Here is a 24,022-nt window from a genome sequence, read left to right on the forward strand (position 1 = left end):
GCAGAACTTTGGTCCCTTTGAGAGTTTTGTCCTTTCTAAGAAAAATCAGGTTTCCTTTGGTGTGGCAAATGTGTTCATGTGTTTGGTTTGTATTAGAAATTTAGAGGATAGTATTTATACGATTTATTCATGTGTATTGTACTTTACACACTCACAGGCATTGTATGTTTGGCATTGGATATTGGTATCCTGGCACTCTCTAAAAATGCATAATCATTTCTGCAATTGATCTAGTTTCTCACTGGCAAGCTGAAAAATTCAGCATATAAGTCTGTGCTTAAAAACCTAAACAAAAGGTCTGATTTTTCCAAGGGGTTTACATCCTGCTAAACATTGCTAAATTTTTATGCTTGTATTTTATTTTCATATTTTAACTGTAGACCACTTGAAACACAGTTTTTATTTTCCGCTAGAAATTATATTTCTCTGTTTCTCCAAGTTATATTAAGAATATCCAGCATAATTATTTCTGTGACCTTCTAATGTAATATTGTTTTTCATATTAGAATTTAATATAAGTTGTGCTCATGGGAAATTGTTCCATGTGGTACATATTTTTTTGCCATTCTGATATTTTGCAGTCAGAAACCAGTAAGTTACTAAAATTTTAAAAATTATTCCCATTAAGACACTGCACACACACATTTTGGCCATGAGGAGTTACAGGCAGAACAGTCAGGCATGGCAAACAATTGATTTGTGGTAAACCTGTTATTTCAAACAAAAAAATTATTTAGAACAGGAGTGGAAAGGAAATAAGGGGGTTTTTTTGTATACAGTGTATCTACAGTGGAAGATTTCTTGTTCAATTGTAGGCTTGTTAGTGCAAATGAATTCCACTTAATAATATCCGTGTTCTTTTTTCTGGAAATGATTGATTTAAAGAAAGATCAGAGAGAGAGCAAAAGCAGTTAGACTTGCAGAAGCCTTCAGTTCCTGCTATACCTCCGAAGAAACCTCGGCCACCCAAAGCCAACTCTGTGAACAGACCTGGTACCTTGCCCCCAAGACGACCAGAAAGACCAGTTGTGCCTGTGACTCACACAAGGTATTGCTTTTCCTCTGTCCAATGCTTTTGGGTTTAATGGAAAAAACACACATTTAAAGAATTTAGGTTTTACAGTTTATGTCATAAATTTATTTCACTGTAAACTGTGTTTAAAGAACCACAAGAAAAAAGGAAATCCTTGTAGTCTCCTGGCTGGATCATAACTGTCTTCTCAAGAATAGCAGTATTAGACTGTTCTTTAGTAGTTCATTTCTACTGGTGAACACACTGTTACTGCAACACTGCAGAATAATGTGGGAAATATCTGCATCAGTATGTTGCACTGATGTTGACTGTCTTAGTTTACCTCAAATTATTGCAGCTTAGTTTAGGCACTAAGTCAGGGCAAAAGCTTGGATTGTACTGAGGAAGAGCATTAGACAATGCACATTTCAAATACTGCCAGCTTGGTTTCAGTCTGTTTTCTTTGATCATTTTATATACATTTTTAGCAAAATATGTGTCTTTACAGAATGCTCCTTTAGCTGCTGCCACTGCTGCAGAATAGTGCTGTCAAGTATTTATGCTCTAATGGTGGTTGTTCCTCTCCAGTTACATGATGTTCTTCTTTATCAGAGGTGGTTACAGCCTTTGAGGAGCACTGAGAAACTGGACTTGCCAACACAACTCGATTTATTGAGTGCTAAAGCAGAGGCTGCAGAAATTAAAGGCCTCACCCATAGTCCTAATCAAGGCTAGGTAGCTGCATTTTAGTCATTAGCACTGTAATAGACTTCTTTTATGCATAGTGAATAGAGTTGGGTGAAAACCGGAATAAAAGCAGCTGCATAAAATGGGCAAGCTGTACATCTGGCAGAGATACAACAATATAGGCATGGAAATAATTTTACTATTGTATTTGAGGAAAATTAGCTGACCCGTTGTGGTTTAACCCTGATGGGCAGCTCAGCCCCACTCAGCCACTCACTCACTCCCCCACAGTGGGATGAGGGTGAGAATCAGAAGGACAAAAGTGAGAAAACTTGTGGATTGAGATAAAAACAGGTCAACAGGTAAAGCAAAAGATGCATGTGCAAACAAAGCATGGTAGGTAATTTGTTCTCTACTTCCCATGGGCAGGCAGATATTCTGCCATCCCCAAGAAAGCCAGGCTTCATCACGTGCAGTGGTGACTTGAGAAGACAAATGCTGTAACTCCAGACATCTCCCACTTCCTTCTTCTTCCTCCAGCTCTAGATGCTGAGCATGATGCCATATGGTGTGGGACATCCCTTGGGTCAGCTGTCCCAGCTGTTTCCCCTCCCAACTCCTTGTCCACCCCACCCTCCTCACTGGTGGGGCCATATGAGAAGCAGAAAAGGCCTTATCTCTGTGAAAGCACAGCTCAGTAATAATGAAAACACCCCTGTGTTATCTATGCTATCTTCAGCACAAATCCAAAATACAGCACCAGGCGAGATGCTGTAAAGAAAATTAACTCTATGCCAGCCAAAAACAGTACATGATCCTTAGGGGAAAAATTGATGTAGATATAAAGTGAGTCCTGTGCGATTTCCGTGAAGGCTGTTGAGCCAAAGAGGGTTTTCTTTTTTTCTGAGTAAGTGGCTTGCATCTTATGCATCTTACTGACTTTTTGTAGTGATGATTGGTTTTCCATTTAAATACAGTGCTCCTTCACTGGAGGCAGAGTAGGGCTTCCAGGGCAATAGGAGATATAAAAATCCCATGGGACAGTGAATAGCTGTCAATTTGCTCCAAAGGCTTCGCAGCTTATTTAGACATGCTGTGATTATACAGTTTACAGATAAGTCAATTCTCTGGAGTAGGCAAGCCATGAACACCTACACAAAGTGCATCTTTACAGTCAGTTTAAACCAATCTTTGTCCATGCTGCTGCTTAGAGGGGCAGGTTCCTTCTCCTGGCACCCCATTCCCAAAACCTCCCTTATGTTAGCACCAGTATTTGTCCAGCCATTCAACCATATGGGTCAGGGAGTTGCTCCAGATGGCAATTAATCAGTTTGCAGTGGGATTTCTATTAGTGTGAGGTTTCTTTCAGGGTGATCATCTGTCTGATCAAGCTGACAGCCTGTCTGCATGGGCACGAGCAGAGAGGCGGATATGCCGTGACCAAGGAGGGCTCCCTTTCTTTCACAACATTATGAATGTAGATTGGCATAATAAGCCTGTTGATTCTTCTGACAAGGGTTGGGGTTTCGTTGTGGGGATGTTGTCATATCTGTTGGTATCTTTTGTAGTCAGATGATAAATGTTGTGACTTTCAGCCCTAAATCACACCATTCTAAGAATCTCCTCCAAAATTGTACTTACACATTTCCTATACTGCTTCCAACTCACATGGTGCTCTCAGATTGCTGGGAAATAAATGTGTGCAAAACAGAGTATGCAGGCAGATGCTCATTGCCCCATCAGCCAAGAAACACTGTTGCCTCTTACAGGTTTACAAATACGTAAGCAATTTTTTAAAAAAAAAATTAAAGACTAAAAGGTAAGAAAACTAATTGTCTAGGTAGGTAACTTGGAGAATACTCTTATTTATCATCTTGCCAGTTAATACATTTTTCTATATGTGTGTTAAATTTCTTCTGTTTCCTTCTTGGTGCAGGCTGCCTGCCATATTGTTAGTTTGCTTTTCAGGTCGTGATCTGGTTGTCTGGTTTTTTTGTTCATAGAATACCTGTCACCCTATCACAGTGTTTAATGGGATATATATTCACTTAATCTGTGACTTCCTCTGGGTTTTAATAGAAATTTTCAGGCTCTTTATCACAGCCTTCCTGAAGTCTGAAATACGGTTTCCAGCCACTTTATGTTTTGCTCATAAGCTGCTGCCATGAGTTGAGGTTCAGACCATCTGTCATCAGCTTATGGCATCAAAGGTGGAGACCAATGAAAAAATCAACAAGATTTGGAAGCTCACAGTGTACTTTACTTTCAGTGGCTAATTATTTCTGTGCACTGTATAGTGCACATCTGCCTGGGACAAGGCTATATTTTTATCCCTAAACCGAGTACCTTATGTACATCATAACTTTTATACTGTGAAAAAACTATCTGTTAGGTGACCTGATAATGATGACAAGTACAATTTATTGCATTAATTGAATAGTTGTTATCACAGTAAATATCTCAGAGATTTGTTTATGTGATATGCTGAGTTACTCACCTACCACTGGCCTTCTTTTAATTAATTGTTTCAATAGGTAGCTTATTGTAGTAAACATAAGTAGGTGAGGGATTGAAAGTTCTACGATGAAAGAAAAATTGTGTTGCTTATGTGTGATCTCCTATTTGATTTTAAAATAGTTCCTCTGTATAAAGTATCACAACTCCTGACACTTGCCTATTCCAAAGCCATTTCAGACAAATTAGCTGATCTTGGTTCTTTGGACCTGTGGAAACAGTATTCATAGTCCAGCCTCCTAAGAAATGTGCAAAAACATGGTGGAGGAGCTGCTTTATGAGTTAATACTGGGACCTGCTGAAACGTACAATGCTAGCTTGAGGTTCCCTCCCTTTCTGCAGCTTTCCAGATAGTCCATTGCTGTAGTTTATGCAAGCAAATTAATTAGAAAAAATTACAAATAAGATGTTGAAGAATGTCCCCTTGCTCCTGGGTTTCCTTCATGTTGAGATGCTGTGAACATCTGAAGAATTATTCAGGACACTACAGTGTCTAAAATAGGCTTTTTTGACAGGTGTTAAGGAGAAATGAGATAAGGTTAATCCATACAGCATGTCTGCTTACTAGAGATTGCGCTCTCTGACATATTGCTATTACTCTGGTGCTACAAAGGAAGAATATTTTCTCTCCCATTATTAATTGCAAGTTAGCAACCAATTTATTGTAACCCACACAAAAACTCCCAATAAAACATCTCCTCTTCTTGATCCAAATGCAGGAGTGATAGTCCAAAAGTGGAATTAGTGGGCAGTACAGTATCCGGCACTCTAGAGAAAGACTCCTCTGAAAGAAGCAATGACATCGGTAAGTTACAGTGCTTTTTACACTTTGCCTTAAGAGATTTATGGCGTAAGTTTCTGCTTTTTAATGGCGTTGTTATGATCCAGAAGACAGATTGAGGATTTGGCAATGAATGTGAGTGAGTTTATATCACATTTTAACTGCAGGATTAAAGGATCATTTGTGCTTTACTTAAAATAGTTTTGTTGGGGTTTTCTGTTAAAAAAAAAAAATGAAAGCAAATATGGAATGGTGAGCTGTTTTGAATAGAAAGGCTCTTGTTATTTCTTTTAAAGTCTGCAACAAGTGAGAAGGCCAACAGTCATAAGGCATAGTTGTTTAATTGATGTAATATTAGTGCTGCCGTATCTTTAATGCTGCAAAAGATCGTGGGTTTGGTGCAGTTAGTAACCTTTAAACTTTCCAATACAGGGGAATAGAAACCCAATTCAGGTCAGTTGGACTACATTTTACTGCATACACCGATTAAAAGCAGTCTAAATTTGCCTTGAAAATAACAAATTTGTGTTCCTGACACACGAACCGTTTAATCGGGAAATCACCTGGAGAGGAGTAACAACAGGTTATTTCTGTGTCTTCTCTCCCTCTCCTTCCTTCTCCATTTGGCAGTGCAGGAGCGATGTTTGCTGGGGTGGGAGCTGCAGTAAGTGGCCCTTGGCGAGGCAGCTGCTCTGAGTCCTGTCCCGGGCTGCAGGCTCAAGCTGTGACAGCCATCTTCCACCTCTCCTTAGGAACCCGCCGGCACAGCTGCTGCCGTCGCTCTGCTCCGCAGCCGCAGCTGTGCCCCCAGAGACCTTTTTTGTCAAAGGCAGAACCAGGGAACCCTCCGTGTGTGCTACTGCCTTTCACTGGTGGCATCGAGTGTTATCTTGGCGTGGTGATTTCTACCCAGACGGCTTTATTAGTAAAACATTTCTGTAAAATAGTATATTTTCAGCAACCAATCCTGCCTTTCCTTCAGATTTGAAAGCAGAGCTTTCAGCTATAGAGGAATTTTAATTGCAATGTAACAATAAAATGCTACATTGATTTCACATAGGTCTATGAGCTTTCCAGAATACATATGTCTGCCTTTTTTAAACCTTCTGCTGTTGTTATCATTTACTATAGTAACCTTCTTCTGGAGAAGCAGATAGTAGGTTTTCCCAGGTTTTCATTTGGCATAAACATGGAAAGCTAGAAGCTTGTGATAAATTACAGGACTGTTTTTATTATAGAGATTACTATATATATGTACATATAAAAATATACATATATATATGGAAATGCAGACAAGTTCTATCATTTAGTGTTTCATACCCATGTTTACAGATCTGCTTTGAAGCATGTAAGCCTCTGCTTACTTTAGAGTTATGACTGAAAACAGCATATAGTGGTGTGATGGGATTAAACTTATTTAGACCTTCCTCTAATTTCCTTGGATTCACTATTAAGATAAAAGCGTAAAGTGTTTTACATTTATTTTTTTCCAGTTTTGTTGGGTTGGGTTGGGTTGGGTTTAGTTTGGTTCTTAACATCCCATAAAGGTTAGGTAGGAAATTTGGTGTATAATAATTTTTGTTCATTTCCAGAATTTGGAGGGTAGAGGAGATGAAGGGAGGATTCAGGGTTGTTGTCTTTTTGTGGTTTTTTGATGCAGAATAGGAGCCAAAAAGAGTCCATAAACCAAACCACACACACATGTTGCAAAGAGTTTAGCTGATGACCTCCTGTTATCACTTCCAAGGAGAACCTATTGAGCTCAAGGATAAAATAGTGTGAATACTTAAATATGTATAACTGGATAGGGTCAAACCAGAATGGCATTTACAAGGGCAAATTGTGTCATTCTAGCCTGTTAGACGTGTTAAAAGAAGAAAAAGAAATAAATTATGATTTTAGATTGAAAGGGGATCCGGAGATCAGAACCGTTATAAATTTTCAGGGGGCTTTTGACAGCTCATGTAAGGTATTGTAAAATAAACAGCCTTTTTAAGAGACGGCAGAGCAATAAATTAAAACTTAATAAGCAAAACCAATTCACAGTAGATTATTGTCTTCTACTACGAGGAGAGGTTTGGAGTTCAGGACAGTTTACGGGGCAGTGTAATGTAGAGATTTATGATAAGCATGTTAGATTTTTTTAAAAATTAATTATTTATTTACAAAGAGAACAATGGGTTGGAGAAATCTTGGGGTTAAATAAGTTATTAGAAAAATAAAAATAATGGATGCTTGAGTGGAGTTGTCCAGTGTATTCCAAAACAAAGGTGGGTCAGGCTGTGTGAATCCAGTTAATATTTGACTGGGATATATGCTACTGGTGTTGCCCCCATGTCATGTGCTCTGCAGGAAGGACAGCCCGAGCTGCTCTCAGGCTCATCCTTCCAGTCAAAATGGATTTGATTAAATCTACCATTTGGTGTCTTTTCAGTAATCCAAATTTACACAGCATATTAGAGTGGACCTGTGTGACAGACCTGGTGGGACGTAGCAGTATCCTTGGAAGCAAATGCAAGTTAAATGGCCTTTGTAGCAGTTTGGGTATATGACCATTCTGGTTTCTGGGCTCCTCTTTATTCTTCCATTATCCCAACGCCATTCCTGGGCACTTAGAACTCTTGGGGAGAAGAGAGGAAAAAACAAGAATCACTTGCAAGTTGCCTCACCCTCTTTCATGCTTATGCAAAGTACTGACGGTGAATTGTGGATTGAAAATGAATACCACAGCATCTTCTGGATTTTTTTCACTAGAGATGTTAAGCTGGATAGTTGGCTGTCACTCTCTCATTCCTATAGGCAGTCTAAAGCTCATGATTTAGTCAGAGCAGAGAGATGGACAAAAGCACTGGAGAAACAGTTTTGTTTATTAAAGAAAACCATACTAATGCTGGATGGGGAGCATTTTTTTGTGTGTGTGAAACCTTTTTAAGAATTTCCAAATTGGTTCCTTTTCTTCACTATGATGAGACCAGAACCTCTGTGACAAGGGAGGAGAAGATTCAGAGTCCTTCCATATGCTAATTCTCAAAAAGCAAACAAATGAACAGCACCAAAAAAATCAGTAATGCCATGAACAATTGAGAAGCAAGATGCAAAACTGAACTGGGGAATCCAGGTTCAAAACTTGCATGTTGTCTAGTTTCCCTACTCTAGATAAGTGTGTTAAACATTGCATGTTTCAGAAACGTCATTTTTCTACTTACATTCTGAGTAATATTCCACCAGTGGATCAGTCTAACCCACACCTTTAAAATGCATTTAAAAACATTTTTACCCCACTTTACCAATCAGACAAATCACAAGTGCTTGAGCAAGGCTGAGGTGATGTGTAATACTGTGCATAATGTTCTGCAGAGTTGCATATATAGAAAGTTATTTCTATGTAGATATTAGCACATGACTTGGTTTCCCTAATACGTTCTGCAGAGTTGTGACTTCATATGTAGATTTCTTCACGATAATACAGTACTGATTACAATTTTGCAATCTCTACTGACAAGAGCAAGTTCTGTTCAGCAACATCATGGCTCATTGTAGATATAATGGCAGCTGTTACTAGTGTTGTCCATGCCTTTGCTTCTTTCCACAACCCTTACAAAAACCATTGGAAAACTACCCTTCAGAATATATTGTTTTAGAGGAACCATTCCCCATTCCTCCTCACTTCTTCTTTTGTTTCTTTTTCCCTGTTTTCAGTGATGCCTTTACTTTCCTTTCCACACATCTTGCATCCAGCTTTTCCTATTTACATCTCTTTGCCATGGCTAACTCTTCTTCATTTCATGAGGGTAAGGCGCTTTTTTCTCCATTTCTTTTCCATCCTGTCCTTTCTTTAGTTCACAACACGTAACAAACAAATACAAAAAGAAGTATTTTGTAGAACACCAAAGTTTACATGGGTATTACGGATTTTTTTCTTAAGAGTTGAAATTGAGTGTATTGTGACAGAAAATCTTGGGCCACAGTATTGAAATGAGAAATCATTATCATTTATTGTACCATAAGAAATTTTAGTGACAAAAGTGACGTGTAATTTACACATTCTGTTTGTCAATGCCCTGGTTTCTTTAACCTGTTCTTGCAGACAGGTTTTGTCATCGCAAAGTTAAATGCATTTATTTTGTTGTGCAAAAATATTTAGAAACATGCTTGGATGATTTTATAGTCTGAAAGAGGAAAAGAAGTCACAACAAGCCATAACATAGAAATTCGAAGAGTGCTCACTGGTGCTCAGTGCAAAGTGCCTGGTCACGTCTCTCAGGACTTGGTCTCCAGCGTTGCTGTGGTTAAATCACAGCAGTTACATCTGTTGGCACATCAGTACCAACAACTGTTCCGGACTGGCAGTGGGGTTTTGAGCTCAGTTGAAAATGCTCCCGCAGCAACATAAGCTACACTGACAGTACGCCCTGTTCTACCCACAGAAGAGTAGCCCTCATGTAGAATTACACTGATTTAAACAGCTTAAATTCATGCCTTATGGCATAACTTGGCCTTCTTTTAGGTTACGTGTTTCTTTTTAATTTCATGAAGAATTCTTATATATGAGTGCAATGACAGAAACATGTAGCACATATGATAGTACATATAATAGCTTACTGGATCAAAAACTACTTCCAGAAAATTGGTGTATTTCTGCAAGTCAGTATCAGTCTTTTAAATATATATATTTATACACACACATGCACTTTGGAATCTTGAAGCAAGTCTTGTCTATCCAAAACAGCCTTGTTTAGCTTGTTTTGGCATCATCTAATAATTGAAATCATATGGATTTAAATTAAGTGATTTAAAGAATAAGCCACAAAGAATTAAAAATAATATATCCCTGTGGAAATGCTCAGTTAATCCCCACAAGAAGCAGTTTCTGTGCTTTGCAAAAAGGCTGAGCTGCACAGAGCCAAGTGAACACATCCTTCCAGTATTTTTTCCTGGCTCTTTACACATTTTGCATAGTGTTTGTGAAAGCAGTTAATAATCTTCATCAGTGCTAATGTAAGGCATGTATGCCTGCATTGATTCTTGCTGATGGTAGGAATTTTCTTAAGGTTTCCCCTGAAAGCTGGTCAGTGCAAGCCCATTTTTCAGCATTTCTTCAGACTTAAATCTGCAGAGCATTTGCTGGTGGATCATGGAGTACTGGCTGAAGCCACATCATTAGCTGTTCTCTTTCTCTGTCTCTCCTTGCAAGGCTGGTGCTAACATGCCTGAAAGGATAGTTAAAAATACCCTCTTGAAAAATATCTAATAAACAAACAAATAAAAAAATCTTCAGTATATCATGTTTCCTTGAGCTGTATCTGCAGTTGTTCTGGAGCTGTAGCATGCTTATATGTGTCAGGAGAGGGAATGCCTGTGCCTCTTGACTGGAAGAAAAAGTGATCTAATAAGATTTGGACCACACTAGGGAAAAAGATGGAGAATATTTCCATTAAAAGATGGTAGAATGGAGCAGGTTTGTCTTTAAATCACAGGCTGCTATACTGTGAGACATTGTAATTATTTTGCCTGAAGACACAGAATAAAAGGTGGAAAACCAGAAAATACTGGCAAATATAAGGGTTGGAGAACAAAATGTGACTCATAATGAAGACCAAAATCTGTCTAAACCAGTTATTCCTTTCTATGCTGCAGTTCATGCTCATTTTAATAGGGCAAAGCAAAGGGACAGAATTATCCAACTGGGTTAAGTTGTAATATTTATGTCAGTGAATCAAAATGACTCATAAACATAGTTGTGGACTGTAAATATTGTAATCAGGGATATGTTAATGATCCATTATAGAAATTCATTGGGTCTCTTGCCCCGAAGGGTCCAGAAAAAAGCAGTAAACTAGAAATTTAAATCGTTTTCCATCTGTGTCAAGTTGAGGTGTCTGAAAACAGCATATCCATTTCTTCTAGCTCCTCAGTTTTCTTGACCTTTCAGTTCTTTCTTGGCATGTTCTGAATCGTTAAAAATAAAATCCTTATGAGGGCACTGGCAAGTGGTTAGCAAAGCTCATTATGGCAGCTTTCTACATGCTGCTATTAAAGTGATAAAAGTCAGGACTGAAATGGGAAAAGATAATTGGATGCTTTAGGAAAGGCAGCTGTCCACTGAGTATCCTGGGAAGCCAGGTGAGCTGAGCTGTTCCCCTCCAAAGCAAAGAACCGCACAGGCAGGCCTCCCTGGCACATCACTGCTGCATTCCTGAACAAAATAACCCTGCAAACACAGAGCTCTCCTGCTACAAGTGCACTGCCCAAATCTTAAAAAAACAGTCTGGAATTCATTATGGGTGAGGTTCTGCTGCCCAGACCCTTGCTGGGAGCACAGCTGTATTCCAAAAAGAGGGCGATGCTGTTCAATATGGAGGGAGTAGCAGAACCTGGATGCTTGAAGCAGTTAAAATAATTGTACTATTCTGAAAATCCCCACTAATATTCAGATTATTGAGTTCTTTTTTAATTAATGCTATATATTGAATGAGCACTAATGCAGAAGATTTTGTCTGCAATCTCAGTCTCGTTTGATACCTTTCAGTATTATTGCATTTAAAGACAGTATACATACCATTTCACAGGCCTATTGTCAACCTTTTAAAGGTATTGCAGATGACTATGAAATGGAATCTACCTCTGTGGCTTTTTTGACATTATCTTCTTCAAATTAATCGAATAACACCTTTGCTTCATTTCTTTCAGACCTGCTATATTTCTATTCTGTGAAACCTCACCATTAGCATTCTGAACATGTTGATTCTCTTATCCATCACTTTCCATTTCAGTTTTCTCAAGGTGAAATCTCGCTACTAATTCAAAAACTTTTTGATCTTTGTTATGTATAAATTACTTAGCCCAAATACTAAAAAACCTACATAGAAGATAAAGTTAAGGCCTAGCCACATTTTATGCCAGAATATAAATGCAGGAGGTAAAAGTGGTAAGGAAGGAAGCATAACCATTTAATTTCTTATTTCTGGGAATTTTTGAGGGAAAGGGATTGAAGGTTATTTTCCAGAAAGGTACAAGTGTAATGAGTTGAGAACTTTTTCCTTAAATAACTGTTTTTCTGGATCTGGGCAATTTTTTAAAAAAAATCATCATGCTTTAAATAACCATGTTTCCAAATGAACATAGCAATGGGGAGAAATATCCTATTCATAACTGGCTTGGAAGGATACCAGGGAATAATTCTTGCACAGCTAATATTTTTCATATTCATGAAATATGTTTGCTCAGTAAGCCAGACATTTGATTGTGTGTACTACAAGAGTATATTAGAATTACTCTCATGCTTTTCTTCCCATCTCATTAATTACTTCATGGATTACCAGCTTGATCAGTGAGACAGTAATAATAATGAATGCATCTGTTTATTTGTAGAAGAAGTATCAACTATTTTTTAATTAGGGAGTGGCACTGTTAATTGATGGGTGCCCTCTCTGTTCTATGTGTTTAATAGAATCTTCCTTACTGTTTGTTATTGCTAGACACAGAGAAATCTGGACCAGTGCAGAGTTCAGGTCTGTTGGATGCTGATGGCAATTAATGTGGCTGTGAATACAGTGGACTGGACTTTATTTTTAATGCCATTCCATTTGGCATTAATGCCATTCCACCTCTGGAAGGCTACTCATTTAGCTTAGTATGTCAATTTAAACTCCCAGTTTCTGATAGCTGCAGAATTACAAACCAAAATCAGATCTCTGCCTTTAATCACCTCCCTGAGTTTAATACAGTTAGACCCATATAACCTTGCTTTCCATCAGCAAAAAGTAATCAAATACCCAGTATGAGTGAATTCATTACTGAATCCACAGTATACATGATAGCAAGGCAGAGGTTTCATGGGTGGCTCTGTTCTTGTACTAGTTACCAGTTACTAGTGGGAATTTTCTTGTATGAATACATCCATAGGCAATGGTCATGGAAGGTGGTGATAACCTTAGATGCAGAGCTGATCTGGGAGGAAGAACCACATCTAAATAAGGAGAACAAATGGAGAGATACAGGGCATATGGAAGTACTGGAAGTGAATTTACTGTGTTAGCGTTATACCAAGTGTTGTCCATTACACTTAAATAGAGTTTCATTTGCAATATCAGCTGAATGGCTGTGATTTTACTAGTTTGGCAGCAGATGCTACCTGTGGAGTCTTTATAGCCTCTGTTCTGCTCTCTTTTTAAAATTCAGTGTGGGTATAAGGTGCTTTGGTTTATTTTTCTAGCTATCAGAAATGCATTCAGAAGCGGAAAAAATTCCCAGTATTTCTTGATAATAGAAGGTTTGCACATAAATATTCATCCTTTGTGGCATTTATAAAATGCATGGAGCAAATGATGTCTGCAAGTGCTCATGGGTCTCAATACAAATTCATACACTCTCTGTTTATCAATACATTTTACAATTTAAACATGAGTACTTTATTATTTTGATCAAATATAGAACTCTAGGTAATTATTAGTTTATTTAAGCCAAAGAAACGCATTGATTAATTTCCTTCTCTATTTTTTCATTGTTTTCCATCTTAGCGTAGATAGAGACAGTGTCACTTTTACAACAGTATCATTAAAGTTGGAAAAGATCTCTAAGATCATTGAGTCCAACTATTAACCCAGCAGTGCCAAGTCCACCACTAAACCATGTCTCTAAGCACCACATCTACATGTTTTTTTGAACACTTTGAGGGATGATGATTCTTCCACTTCCCTGGACACACTGTTCCAGTGCTTGACCACCCTTTCAGTGAAGAAATTTCTCCTAATATCCAACCTAAACTTCCCTGGCACAACTTGAAGCTGTTTCCTGTTCTGCTGTCAGTTGTTACCTGGGATAAGAGACCAATCCTCACCTCGCTACAACCTCCTTTCATGCTCCTTCTATGGAGACCATGGAAGTGGGAACACTAAGAGAGGGAAGTTCTTCACTGGAGCCTTCGAGGCTGCGAGATAACTTCAGCCAGCTTGCTGCCCCCCAGAGCAGTAGTCTGATCTTCCCCTCAGTTTTAGCAGCTTGAATCAGTCCTGTGGTACTGATACTGAGCCTTCCTTCACGCTTTGATGCCTTTGATTCAGGATGTAATCATGAGTGTTTGCGTGACTGGGCACATATTGTTGGAAAATAAGCTGGCTGAAAGCTAGCTCAGGGAAAGAAACAGTAAAGCAGTTAGGTGGGAGAGAGTGGCTGGGACAAATGCAAGGGTTGCTTCAGCCTCCATTTCTGCTCATGTGTGTGAGCATCACATGTTTAGAGATGAGTGTATATTTTTTATGGTAATATATTTTTGCTATGCAATTTACCAAAGTAATACAGTCGTGAAAATTAAGACAATATATTAATATACAGCACTGATTTGCTGTGTGATCTTAAGTCACTTAGGTATGGATCAGCTTCAAACTGGATATTGCTGGAAACCAGCTCTTACACTTGTTTTGGTTGGTTTTTTCGCCAGAAAATAAGTTTTTACTTCCATTTCTCCTCTCCTGAAACCCTGATTTTCTGTAGGACTCCGGATAGATTTTGTGCAGTCTTTTAATATTAGCTCATTTTTACTTTCAAAGCGCTGTAGCCCCACCAGGTATGTTGGGTACAATTGAGGCTTCAGATTGCCAAATTCCCACTGTCAGACTGGGTCTCCTACCTTTGCACGTAGGTTGCAGCAGTCAATAAAAAAGCAATGAGAAAAATACGTGGTAAAGGGCAGTGGGGTCATTGGTTATATATAGGAAGAGCCGCTCCAAAAATAGAGTAGCATTTGGAGGTGAATAACCTTGGACTATTTCAGGGCTATTGAAAGAGCTCTCTTTTTTCTTCTTTTTTTTTTTTTTTGTCGCTTAGAGGTGGAAGAACACTGCTGAATAAGAAATGTCTGATACCTTTTACTTTGCTGTTGCTAAATGATGAGTACTTGGAATCAATTTAAGTGTCATTCAGTGCATATAGTTGCACAGGCCCATTAATTAATTTGTTTCTTCATTGTGTAATTTTGTACAATGGTTGTAATATGGCAACAAGACTGGATCTTCAGGGATTCATTATTCTGTAGTAGTTTTGAAAATTCAGTCCCCAATATACTGAACTAGTAATTTGAAAGCTATTTCTTCCTATATGTGTGCAATGACAAATCGTCTCTGAATAATGAATATCATTCCTGTATTTGATTCATATCTAAAAGTAATTTTGAAGCATTTTCATTTATCTTGGCTTAAGTACCTCTTGTATGTTTTCTGACTCCTTCCTGCTTAACATACGCAGTAGGGCATTTTGAAATGAAGGTGAGTGAAACTGATACAACCCATAAAAATAGATGAATGGTATTAAGCCATTTGATTCAGGCATGTAATCATGAGCTGCGGTATTCCTTGAGCCCTCGCATCGTTCTTTCACGTAAACATGTTACCACGTGGCTGGATTCAGTAAACACTTCCCCAGTGCATTTCTTTGACCATGGTTGATGGTTGATACAGCATTCGAGCAGACCTGCTTTCCCTGGGCTCTGTACAGCTTCAGGAGCCTACTGCAGCTTTTACTTACCATGACCTCTCTCTGGAGGGAGATAGCCTTCTCACCTATAGCTGCTGGAAACTGCGGTGCCTCCAGCTGCTGGTGTCCGGGAACCTGCGGATCTCTTCCAGCTCAACCAACCATTCATATTCTTCACTTCCCTCAGCAATTGCTGCAGATGCAGCACTGACAGTACAGCTCTTGAGACAATGTGTGCACTGCCTTGTGTCTTCATTTATTCAGGAAAAAATATTACTAACCCTTTCAGTAGCCAGATGGAAATTTTGAAACTGTTTATTCCATGCCATAGGACCCATGATGTCATTTAGCTTTCCCTGTGCTGAAAACAAAGCCAAAGGCTCCTCTACACATTCCCCTTCTGCTTCATTGTGTTTGAGATGGAAGGGTAATTGTTCTTGGCAAGGGTGACTGGATTACAGCTGCCTTTGACTTCCAGGTTTTTTTAGTGCCATCGTGGTGGCTAAACATGTGCAGAACACTGTGACACAGTGGGGAAAATGGGATTTCATTTCTTTGAAATTAGAAAAAAATGTGATTCTTTCCCTTTGAAGACAATTGCCAGAAAATCAAATCAATTCTATTTTATTTTTAAGACTTGGAAGGTTTTGATTCTGTAATACCAATTGCTGAGAAGCTTAATCATCCAACTACAACCAGACCAAAAGCTACTGGCAGGCGACCACCCTCCCAGTCTCTCACATCTGTAAGTCAATTTTCCTTTTCTCTAAAAAATATTTTTTTAAATATTTTTTCTAATTTTTCCTCTCCTCCTCTTTGTGTTTCCTGGTGTTTTTACTACTTTTACACAGCCATTCCTTCACACGTACAATGAGGCAGAGAGATGCAGTTCAGGAAAATTAGTGTCAAAAGGCTGAATACTGATGTTTAAAACATTCCCTTTCTTCTAAGACCCATACCCCCTTATTTGGGTGCTGCCAAGTATTCCTTGCCAGCCATGACCGAGCCCAGAAAAATCCTGTATAAACATCTGTGGAATCAACTCATTTGTGCTCAGTATTAAGGATTTTGAAAGTGTTTCCCAAAAGAAGCATTTCCCTTGGGTTCTCTTGGACATTTACCAGATTTTGAGGACAAACAGACCACTCAGTCTTCAACAGCTCTCCTTGAATTATCATGTGTTTCTTCCCATTAAGGTCACAATTCTAAATATAAAGGTGATTTAAATTTCACTCTCTAATATGTATCTTATAAGTTGGTCTTATAAACTATACTTCGGAAATCAGTTCTTAGTTTTTCAATGTCTTTTTCTTTGGTGTTTCTTTGTTTTCATGCTTGTTGTATTCTGGAATATCAGAATGAGATGGTTACCTGGGTTCGTGTTGCTGAAGAAAAACAAAGTGGAGGGAAGCAGAGGATTATTGTGAAACTGATAGGACACACACAAAAAAAAGAAAGCTTTCAAAATTATCTGTCGTCATAAATACAGAAACATAAAAGACCAGTAAAAAGGTTTTCCGTCCCCTGTCAAATCTCTGGGGAAAGGAGCAAGGGGTGGAAAGAACCTTTGCCAAGAGGCCGTGCACGAGGCAGCCCTGCAGTGCCAGCAGCGTGCAAGGGCTACAGGTGGGTCCTCTCAAGAGTTGAGACCTGCACTGAGCAAAGCTGGGGCAGAGCTGCCCAGGGGGCAGGACTGGCATCTCACAGTGCTCAGTGTCCCAGCTCTGCTCGTGGACAGGAGGGTGCTTTCATGATACAATGCAATGCAAACATGTACATTAATGTTGAATTCAAGTCTTAAGCATATCATTTCTTGAGTGCTTTGAAAGCAGTCTAGCCTTGAAAATAAGATGGAAAAAACGGGGAGTAGGGGCCAAAGAGTCCTGATTTTAAGTATTGTTACTTTGAAAACGATAGCAAAAAAAATTCTTGAACAATGAAAATATTTGTGCTTTTTTCTTCTTTCGTGGTGTGTGTTTGTCTGTGCAGTCATCCCTTTCAAGCCCCGATTTCTTTGACTCACCAAGTCCTGAAGATGAGAAGGAGGAACATGCTTCCATCACTCACAAAACCCTTGAAGTGTCAAGGAAATCAAGAACTGTTACAATATCACAAGTAAGTTAATTAAAATGCCTCTGCTTAACCTCATCACATGCATCTTCATTTCTTAAAACAGTACTGAAATATTTAAAGTTTTATTCAGCAGTGACGTGGTAGCTAGCCCCTTAAAGAAGCTTAAAGTTATAAAGCTAACTAAAGATTTTTCTGTGCTTGAAATGCAAGTCTAAAGTGAATTGCATGGTTAAAATGTCTCCAATAACCATACTGTGGAAAAAAAAAATCCTTCTAGTGTAAATGCATTTCACAGAATCACAGAAGCTAGGGACGTAATTTTTAGAAACAAAGACCTTGTCTTTTTGCAGCTGTAAAATGAGTTTACATTAGAAGAGTCTGTAAGCAGAGAAAATAGAACTCTCTTACCTACTCTAGTAATATTTGAATTTAAATTTGCAAGTATAATCACTTTTTATTTGATATAATTGTATTCATTTTATAGGCTTGTGCCATTCTTACTGTGTTGGTAGAGTACTATAGCATAGTCAAATATTACAGGAGCACGTAGATCACACTTTAGAGGTTGTACCTGTTTTTTAGTACATAAGGATACCTTAATAATACAAATATTATATTCCAGTAGCATGACAAAAGAATATGAAAGATGAAGTCATGCAGTTCTGTGATCAAGTTATAAAGATAATGTTTTGCTATGCAGCTCCCTCTTCTGGGAGCACTTGCATTGAGGAATACTCTTGGGCCAACATTTGTAAGTTATACAACAAAGTTGTAGATGTTGTTCCTGTAAAGTGAGATGACTGCTCTCAGAAAGTAGCTGCTTGAGGATTTAATGCTGATATCTAGTTAAACTCTGGAATAAGATGTTCAGATCAATGCCTGCGGTTGTGCCTTGCTCGCCTGCTCCATATTTGGACTCAACCTGACGTCTCTCTTCAGCCCAAAGAAACTTGCACCTACTGATATAGGGGTTATTATCCATGAGACATCTGTTTCTAGGTACACATTAATCACAGCCTACTTTACCCTGGTGACACCCCACCCCAGCTCTGGGGTCCCCAGCACAGGAAGGATATCGACCTGTTGGAGTCCAGAGGAGGCCGCCGAGATGGTTAGAGGGATACAGCACCTCTGCTGTGAGGAAAGGCTGAGAGAATTGGGTTTGTTTAGCCTGGAGAAGGGAAGGCTTATTGTGGCCTTCCAGTACCTAAAGGGAGCCTACAAGAAAGATGGAGAGGGACTATTTACAAGGGCATCTGGTGACAGGAGAGGATGTCAGAACGGTTTCAAACTGAAAGAGAGTGGGTTTATATTAGATATTAGTAAAAAATTCTTTACTGTGAGGATGAGAGGCACTGGAACAGATGCCCCAACAGAGAAACTGTGCCCCTTTCCTGGAAGTGTTTTAAGACCAGGTTGGATTGAGTTCTGAGCAACCTGGTCTAGTGAAATGTGTCCCTACCCATGGCAGGGGGATTGGAATTAGGTGATCTTTAAAGTTCCTTCCAACCCAGATAAACAAACTAAACGAACAAACTCATTTATAGAATGTTTAAAAAGTATTATTAAGGTCATTAAGTCAGTTTTCAAGGCATTGGAGTAATTCAGCTTTCTTATAATTATAACACAGTTTTTATTTCTATGTTCAGACTTGTTTTTTCTGCAGAACTCCTTTTGTATTCAGTGCTTTCCCAGGGCAGGTTCTTTGCTCAGTCATGGTTGTATTGTGGAGAAGAGTGGTTTTTGTAGAACTTGGTGGATCCTGCTCTTCCCTCCCAGTTCCACTTTCTTCTTATTTTCATCTGACCATTTCCTTTTCTTTAAGTTACTTTGGTCAGTTAATGCCACCCTGCCCATCCCCAAGTCCTCATAGTGTCTCCTTTGTTTTCCACACCATTTATTCTCGATATCTTACCCTATTTACCATTAAACTTCAATATCCCTTTTCCCAAAATAGAGTTGGAGGGTTGCCTAGTGCTTTTTCTTACTCTTGTCCAAATCAGATTTTCAGATATGCCTGGTAGCTGTCATATAATGCACATACTGGCATTGCCAGATAATAGTGTGAATTAAGACTCCCCTTACTTGCCACTGTGATAACTGTACTTGTACACTGTACTGTAAATGCAGTAGCAGCTGGTCGTGTATAGGCTGGTGGACTTCAGATTTCCTATAGCTTGTCTAATTGTAGAGCACTGGATTGCAGTTCAAGAATCATGGGATCCTTTCTAGCTTACCACCTGGTGCCATGCTGTGTTTTTCTGTTAAGTTCCTGGAGAAATAAAAAGCTATTGGTGTAGTTACAGAGATTCATGGGAGCTTCAGTTAACAGTGGACTTACACTACATTTATTTATTATTAGTATATTACCATTTTGAAGCCATGGAACTTTGTTTTTATGTATATATCATACCAACAAGCAAACTTAAAGGAATATTTTATTATTTTCATAGTGCTAAGGAAAATATGTAATACATTTTTGAAAAAACATTGAAGATTCCTTCAGTGGTTAGTTGGTGATCGTAAATTTAGTTTGCAAAAAAATACAACTTGGATTCTTGGTCACGTAGGTTTGTGCTCTGTAGGAGATGTCCATGCATGTAGATACATTCTCTCAAACTTCTGAGAGAAACACTGAGCATTTGCCCGTGGTTTATTTCACGGCTAGGTCTGAGATCTTGGAAATGCTGTTGCTGACTGATTGTAGCAACCATGGAAAGTCCTCTGAAGCTCTCTGAATTTCTGCATCCCAACTAAACCCCCTCTGATGTACATGTACAAAGATAATGACTAACTGTTAAATTTATCATGCTTTGACCAAAACTGTTTGACTGTGGGACTTGTAGCATTACTGAAGTGCAGTGAAATACTTAGCATTGGTTAGAGGTTTGATTTTCATAAACCTTTCTACAGAGATTGAATGTTACTTTTTTTTGCTGCAGGTGTCTGATAACAAAACTTCCTTGCCTCCAAAACCAGGAGGTCTGGCTAGTGGCAGTAATGTACAACCATCACTATCCCCTTCACCATCACCTGGATTTCACTCCATTGCTATGGGAACAACAGGCCACAGGTCAAATTCCCCATCCCTGTTTGGTACTGAAGGAAAGCCAAAGACTGAGCACTTGAGCCAAGGTCAGACCGCCCTGGAAGAGCTGAGAACACAAGTTAGGGAGCTAAGAACCATCATTGAAACCATGAAAGACCAGCAAAAGTAAGTTTTGCAAATCACGGCTGTAGATGGGATGCATCCATTTGTGCATAGTGGTGACTTGCCTTCATGTATGTTACTCTGCACAGTTTGCCTGTGTGTTTGTGAGTGATTTTTGTGTGTCAGAACATATTCAGGGGTGAGAACCTCAGGAAAACAGACCGGTACTATCCACTCCATAAGAGTTTTTTTTCCCCCCTGTGTTATGACATAAGCAGATGTTTATGGGGTGTTAAAAAAGTTAAGTTACAAGCTGTAAACAGTGAATAAGGTTCTTATATTGTTTTATTTGCCAGTAACTATTTGGGAACTCATGTGCATTGATTATAATAAAAGGGGTGCATTTGTTCTAGTTGTAGTACAAATTACTACAAGTTCCTAAAGTTAATAAATCAATTTGTTGTTTGAGTGTCAGCACATTTTCCCGGGAAGCTCATGTCACAAAAGTACTAATTGAATTGTGATTAGGACATTTGAAGACCTTTATGGTTATGGCCCCAGATCTTATTAATTTAGTTTTGGGCATCTTCATTTTCTTTAGGTTGCTCATTTTTTAGGAGAAACTGGCGCTGGCATGTAACTTGTGCTATTCCTGAGAATATTTAATGCTTTGGAAGCTAAACCTTCACTTACATTGTCAGTTGTGTGTAGCCCAGGCAGGAAAAAGGAAAAGGGGAAGCAGCGTGCAGAGACTGTGGCGGATCAGAGGTGTGCGGAGAGTTTGGGAGAAGATGCGGGAGGGCATGGTTCAAGCTGGATGTAGCCAGCAAGCCCCACGGCTTCGCCTCTTAGGCTGACCCCTGCTCCTCCGGTCCCCCCGGCCCTTCTTGCAAGGGCAGCTTCCACCTACTGGTTTCTGTCGTAAGGTGAGATCACTCAGTGGGAACATGAGAACGTGTCTGCTCCTTATAGCTTTGTTCCCCTTCCCAACAAAGAGGAATGACAGAAAATCCATATTTGGGCTCATTCAGTCTTACAAATGAAGTTGAAGGTTACATTGTATTGCTGGCATAAGCAGCTTTTAAGTGGCTTAAGTATGTGATAGGATGGGAAGGATTTGTGTTACCAGTTCCTATAACCCACACACAGTTAATCCATCTACGTTTTGTATGGTAAAAAAAAGGTGACTGGGTGCTGATACAGTGTTGATCCAGCTAGTCCAGAGCAAAGCCTGTGGATTCAGGGCTGTTAGGTGGAACTTTATTATTTATTAGCCATGTGGGATGTGGGGGGTACTGTCTTACAGACAGGCTCTGTAGTATAGCCTGCAGTATACAAGAGTGTGATGACTTTAGTTAGTTGTTCAGAGGAAAAAAAATAAATAGCAAAGTGGGGAAAATATATCTCTAAGAGATGAGGTTTTGTATTTTACTTGTTTAATAATAATTCCAAGCTTCTTTTGCATTCTTTTAACAGAAAAGAGATTAAACAGTTGCTGTCTGAGTTGGATGAAGAAAAGAAGATCCGTCTACGATTGCAGGTACTTGTATTATTTGTAATGTTAGAGATTTATTGGCAGGTTTGATTTAGCCTCACATATGGGAGATAAAACTCTGCTATAAGACACTTAGATTTCCAGTGAATCAAAAACTACTAACATTTCTGAAAGGGAAATACCTGTTCCCTTCATAGCATTGCCATATATATTGCAGTCTGGGTTTTTACTGAAAAACCTGATAAATATCTAAAAATTTATCAGCACAAGTAAACAAATTTAAAAAAAAATTAAGCACAATACATGATTCGAACTATTATATGTTTTTGTCTTGGTTTTAATTGTTTGATTTTGTCACAAATGAAATCATGCCTTTTTACATTATTCACTTCCTGCCAAAGCTTTATATTTTGTAGTAGGCTTGTCTTAGTGTTGATGTGCTTGGAATATTATTTCATAGAGTAGGATTTTTATGTCTGCTTTAAAGGCTGCACTCAGGTTGTCTTTACTAAAGTGTCCTCAACAGTATAAAAGAGCCCAGTTACTGCTACCATAGTTTATACAGTGACTTAGTTCTAGATGTTGTCATCCTGGCTTAGTCATTTGCCAGGTACACACTGCCCTGCTTGTGGGAATCATAGAGCTTGGTCTTTCCTAGAATCATTAACTGTGCTGCTTCAATGTGGAATGACGTTGAAACTGCTTTTTGGGGGTTTGGAGAATGGTTTGGACAATGACATTAACAACATGCCTTAACTTGGACTAAATGATCATTGTACATCCCTTCCAACCAAAATTACTCTATGCTATGCTATATTATACTATTCTAGTCCATGTACTTGATAAGTGTGTTAGTATTGATTATATTTTATATTTTTATGTTATAAGTCAACTGTGCTTTGTACTAGGAATAGAAAACTGAATTGTAGTTTCACTGGACTGTTCCCACTCTGTGAAGTGCTTGGGAACTTGGCAAAGGGTGGCAGAACTGGGGATCATCAGTGTCTATGCTCTGGGGTTGCCTAAAGAACTTTATGCATCCAACAACATAGGAACATGTCTTCTAATAAAACACAAGTCATGTTCAGCTAAAACTGAAATTTATTCAGATAAAAAAATCAAGTAACATTTTCAATACCTGTTATTGATTTAGTCCAACAGGGCAGACTTGATTCTACCTCAAAGAATAACTTCACATCTTTATACAGAGACCTGCATTGATGGGTTTAAAATTATGATGTTATAGCTGAATGCTTTTACTCCAGTTCAACTGTTGTTCATACTGGTAAATGTTGAGATGCTAGCGAAGATGGCAGTATTAGCTTTACAAAAAGATAAGAGTTGATAAACAAAAATTGCATTAGTTGTAGAGCTCTGGCAGTCAGGAAGTAGCACAGCTCTCAGTCCGTGCATTAAAGAAGACTGTCTTGATGATGGTGCAGTTGAACACTGGGGATGTGTTTGATTAAATCTAGTGTACCCCTGCCTTAGAGTTTTCAGTGTCTGTCAGAGGGGCCAAGTGTGCAACTAGGGGTGATGATGGTTTCAGCCACATCCTTTTACCACATCCATCAGAGCCTTTGGGGGCCTGGGCACAGTCTTGATGGGTGTAGAAGGCAACCACCATCCCTACAGCAAGAACCATCAGTTTTGTTCCTCAGCTACCAGTGCTCATTGCCAGCAGTGCAGTTTACTTGTGCCAGCTCTAAATGCAGCGTAGACACAATGCTCATTCTGCAAGTAATTTTAAGTGGCTTGTAAAAGTTGTAATTTGAAGGGATTGAAAGGTCTTGCTTTACATTCAGTGACTATACTTGTCAGGCTCTGCGGGGAGGAAGC

General features: G+C 38.9%; 1 protein-coding gene across 8 annotated transcripts in view; it reads left to right on the top strand.

The window, feature by feature from the left end:
• The window catches only part of SH3KBP1 (SH3 domain containing kinase binding protein 1), a 216,311-nt gene that overhangs the window by 191,030 nt on the left and 1,259 nt on the right, over positions 1-24,022 (top strand). For 7 of the 8 annotated variants that reach the window (XM_027886741.1, XM_027886744.1, XM_027886743.1 and 4 more), the window contains 6 exons: positions 886-1,048; positions 4,933-5,018; positions 16,100-16,209; positions 17,454-17,579; positions 20,480-20,751; positions 22,165-22,228. In XM_027886741.1, the coding sequence (XP_027742542.1) occupies positions 886-1,048; positions 4,933-5,018; positions 16,100-16,209; positions 17,454-17,579; positions 20,480-20,751; positions 22,165-22,228 (821 nt within the window). Of the gene's footprint in view, positions 1-885; positions 1,049-4,932; positions 5,019-16,099; positions 16,210-17,453; positions 17,580-20,479; positions 20,756-22,164; positions 22,229-24,022 lie in introns of all 8 variants that reach the window. The other variant, XR_003571543.1, reaches the window with a different exon arrangement.

The sequence above is a fragment of the Empidonax traillii genome, unplaced genomic scaffold (assembly GCF_003031625.1).
Source record: "Empidonax traillii isolate 1590-97213 ecotype Southwest subspecies unplaced genomic scaffold, ASM303162v1 scaffold194:size798623, whole genome shotgun sequence".
In the NCBI taxonomy this organism is placed as follows: Eukaryota; Metazoa; Chordata; class Aves; order Passeriformes; family Tyrannidae; genus Empidonax; species Empidonax traillii.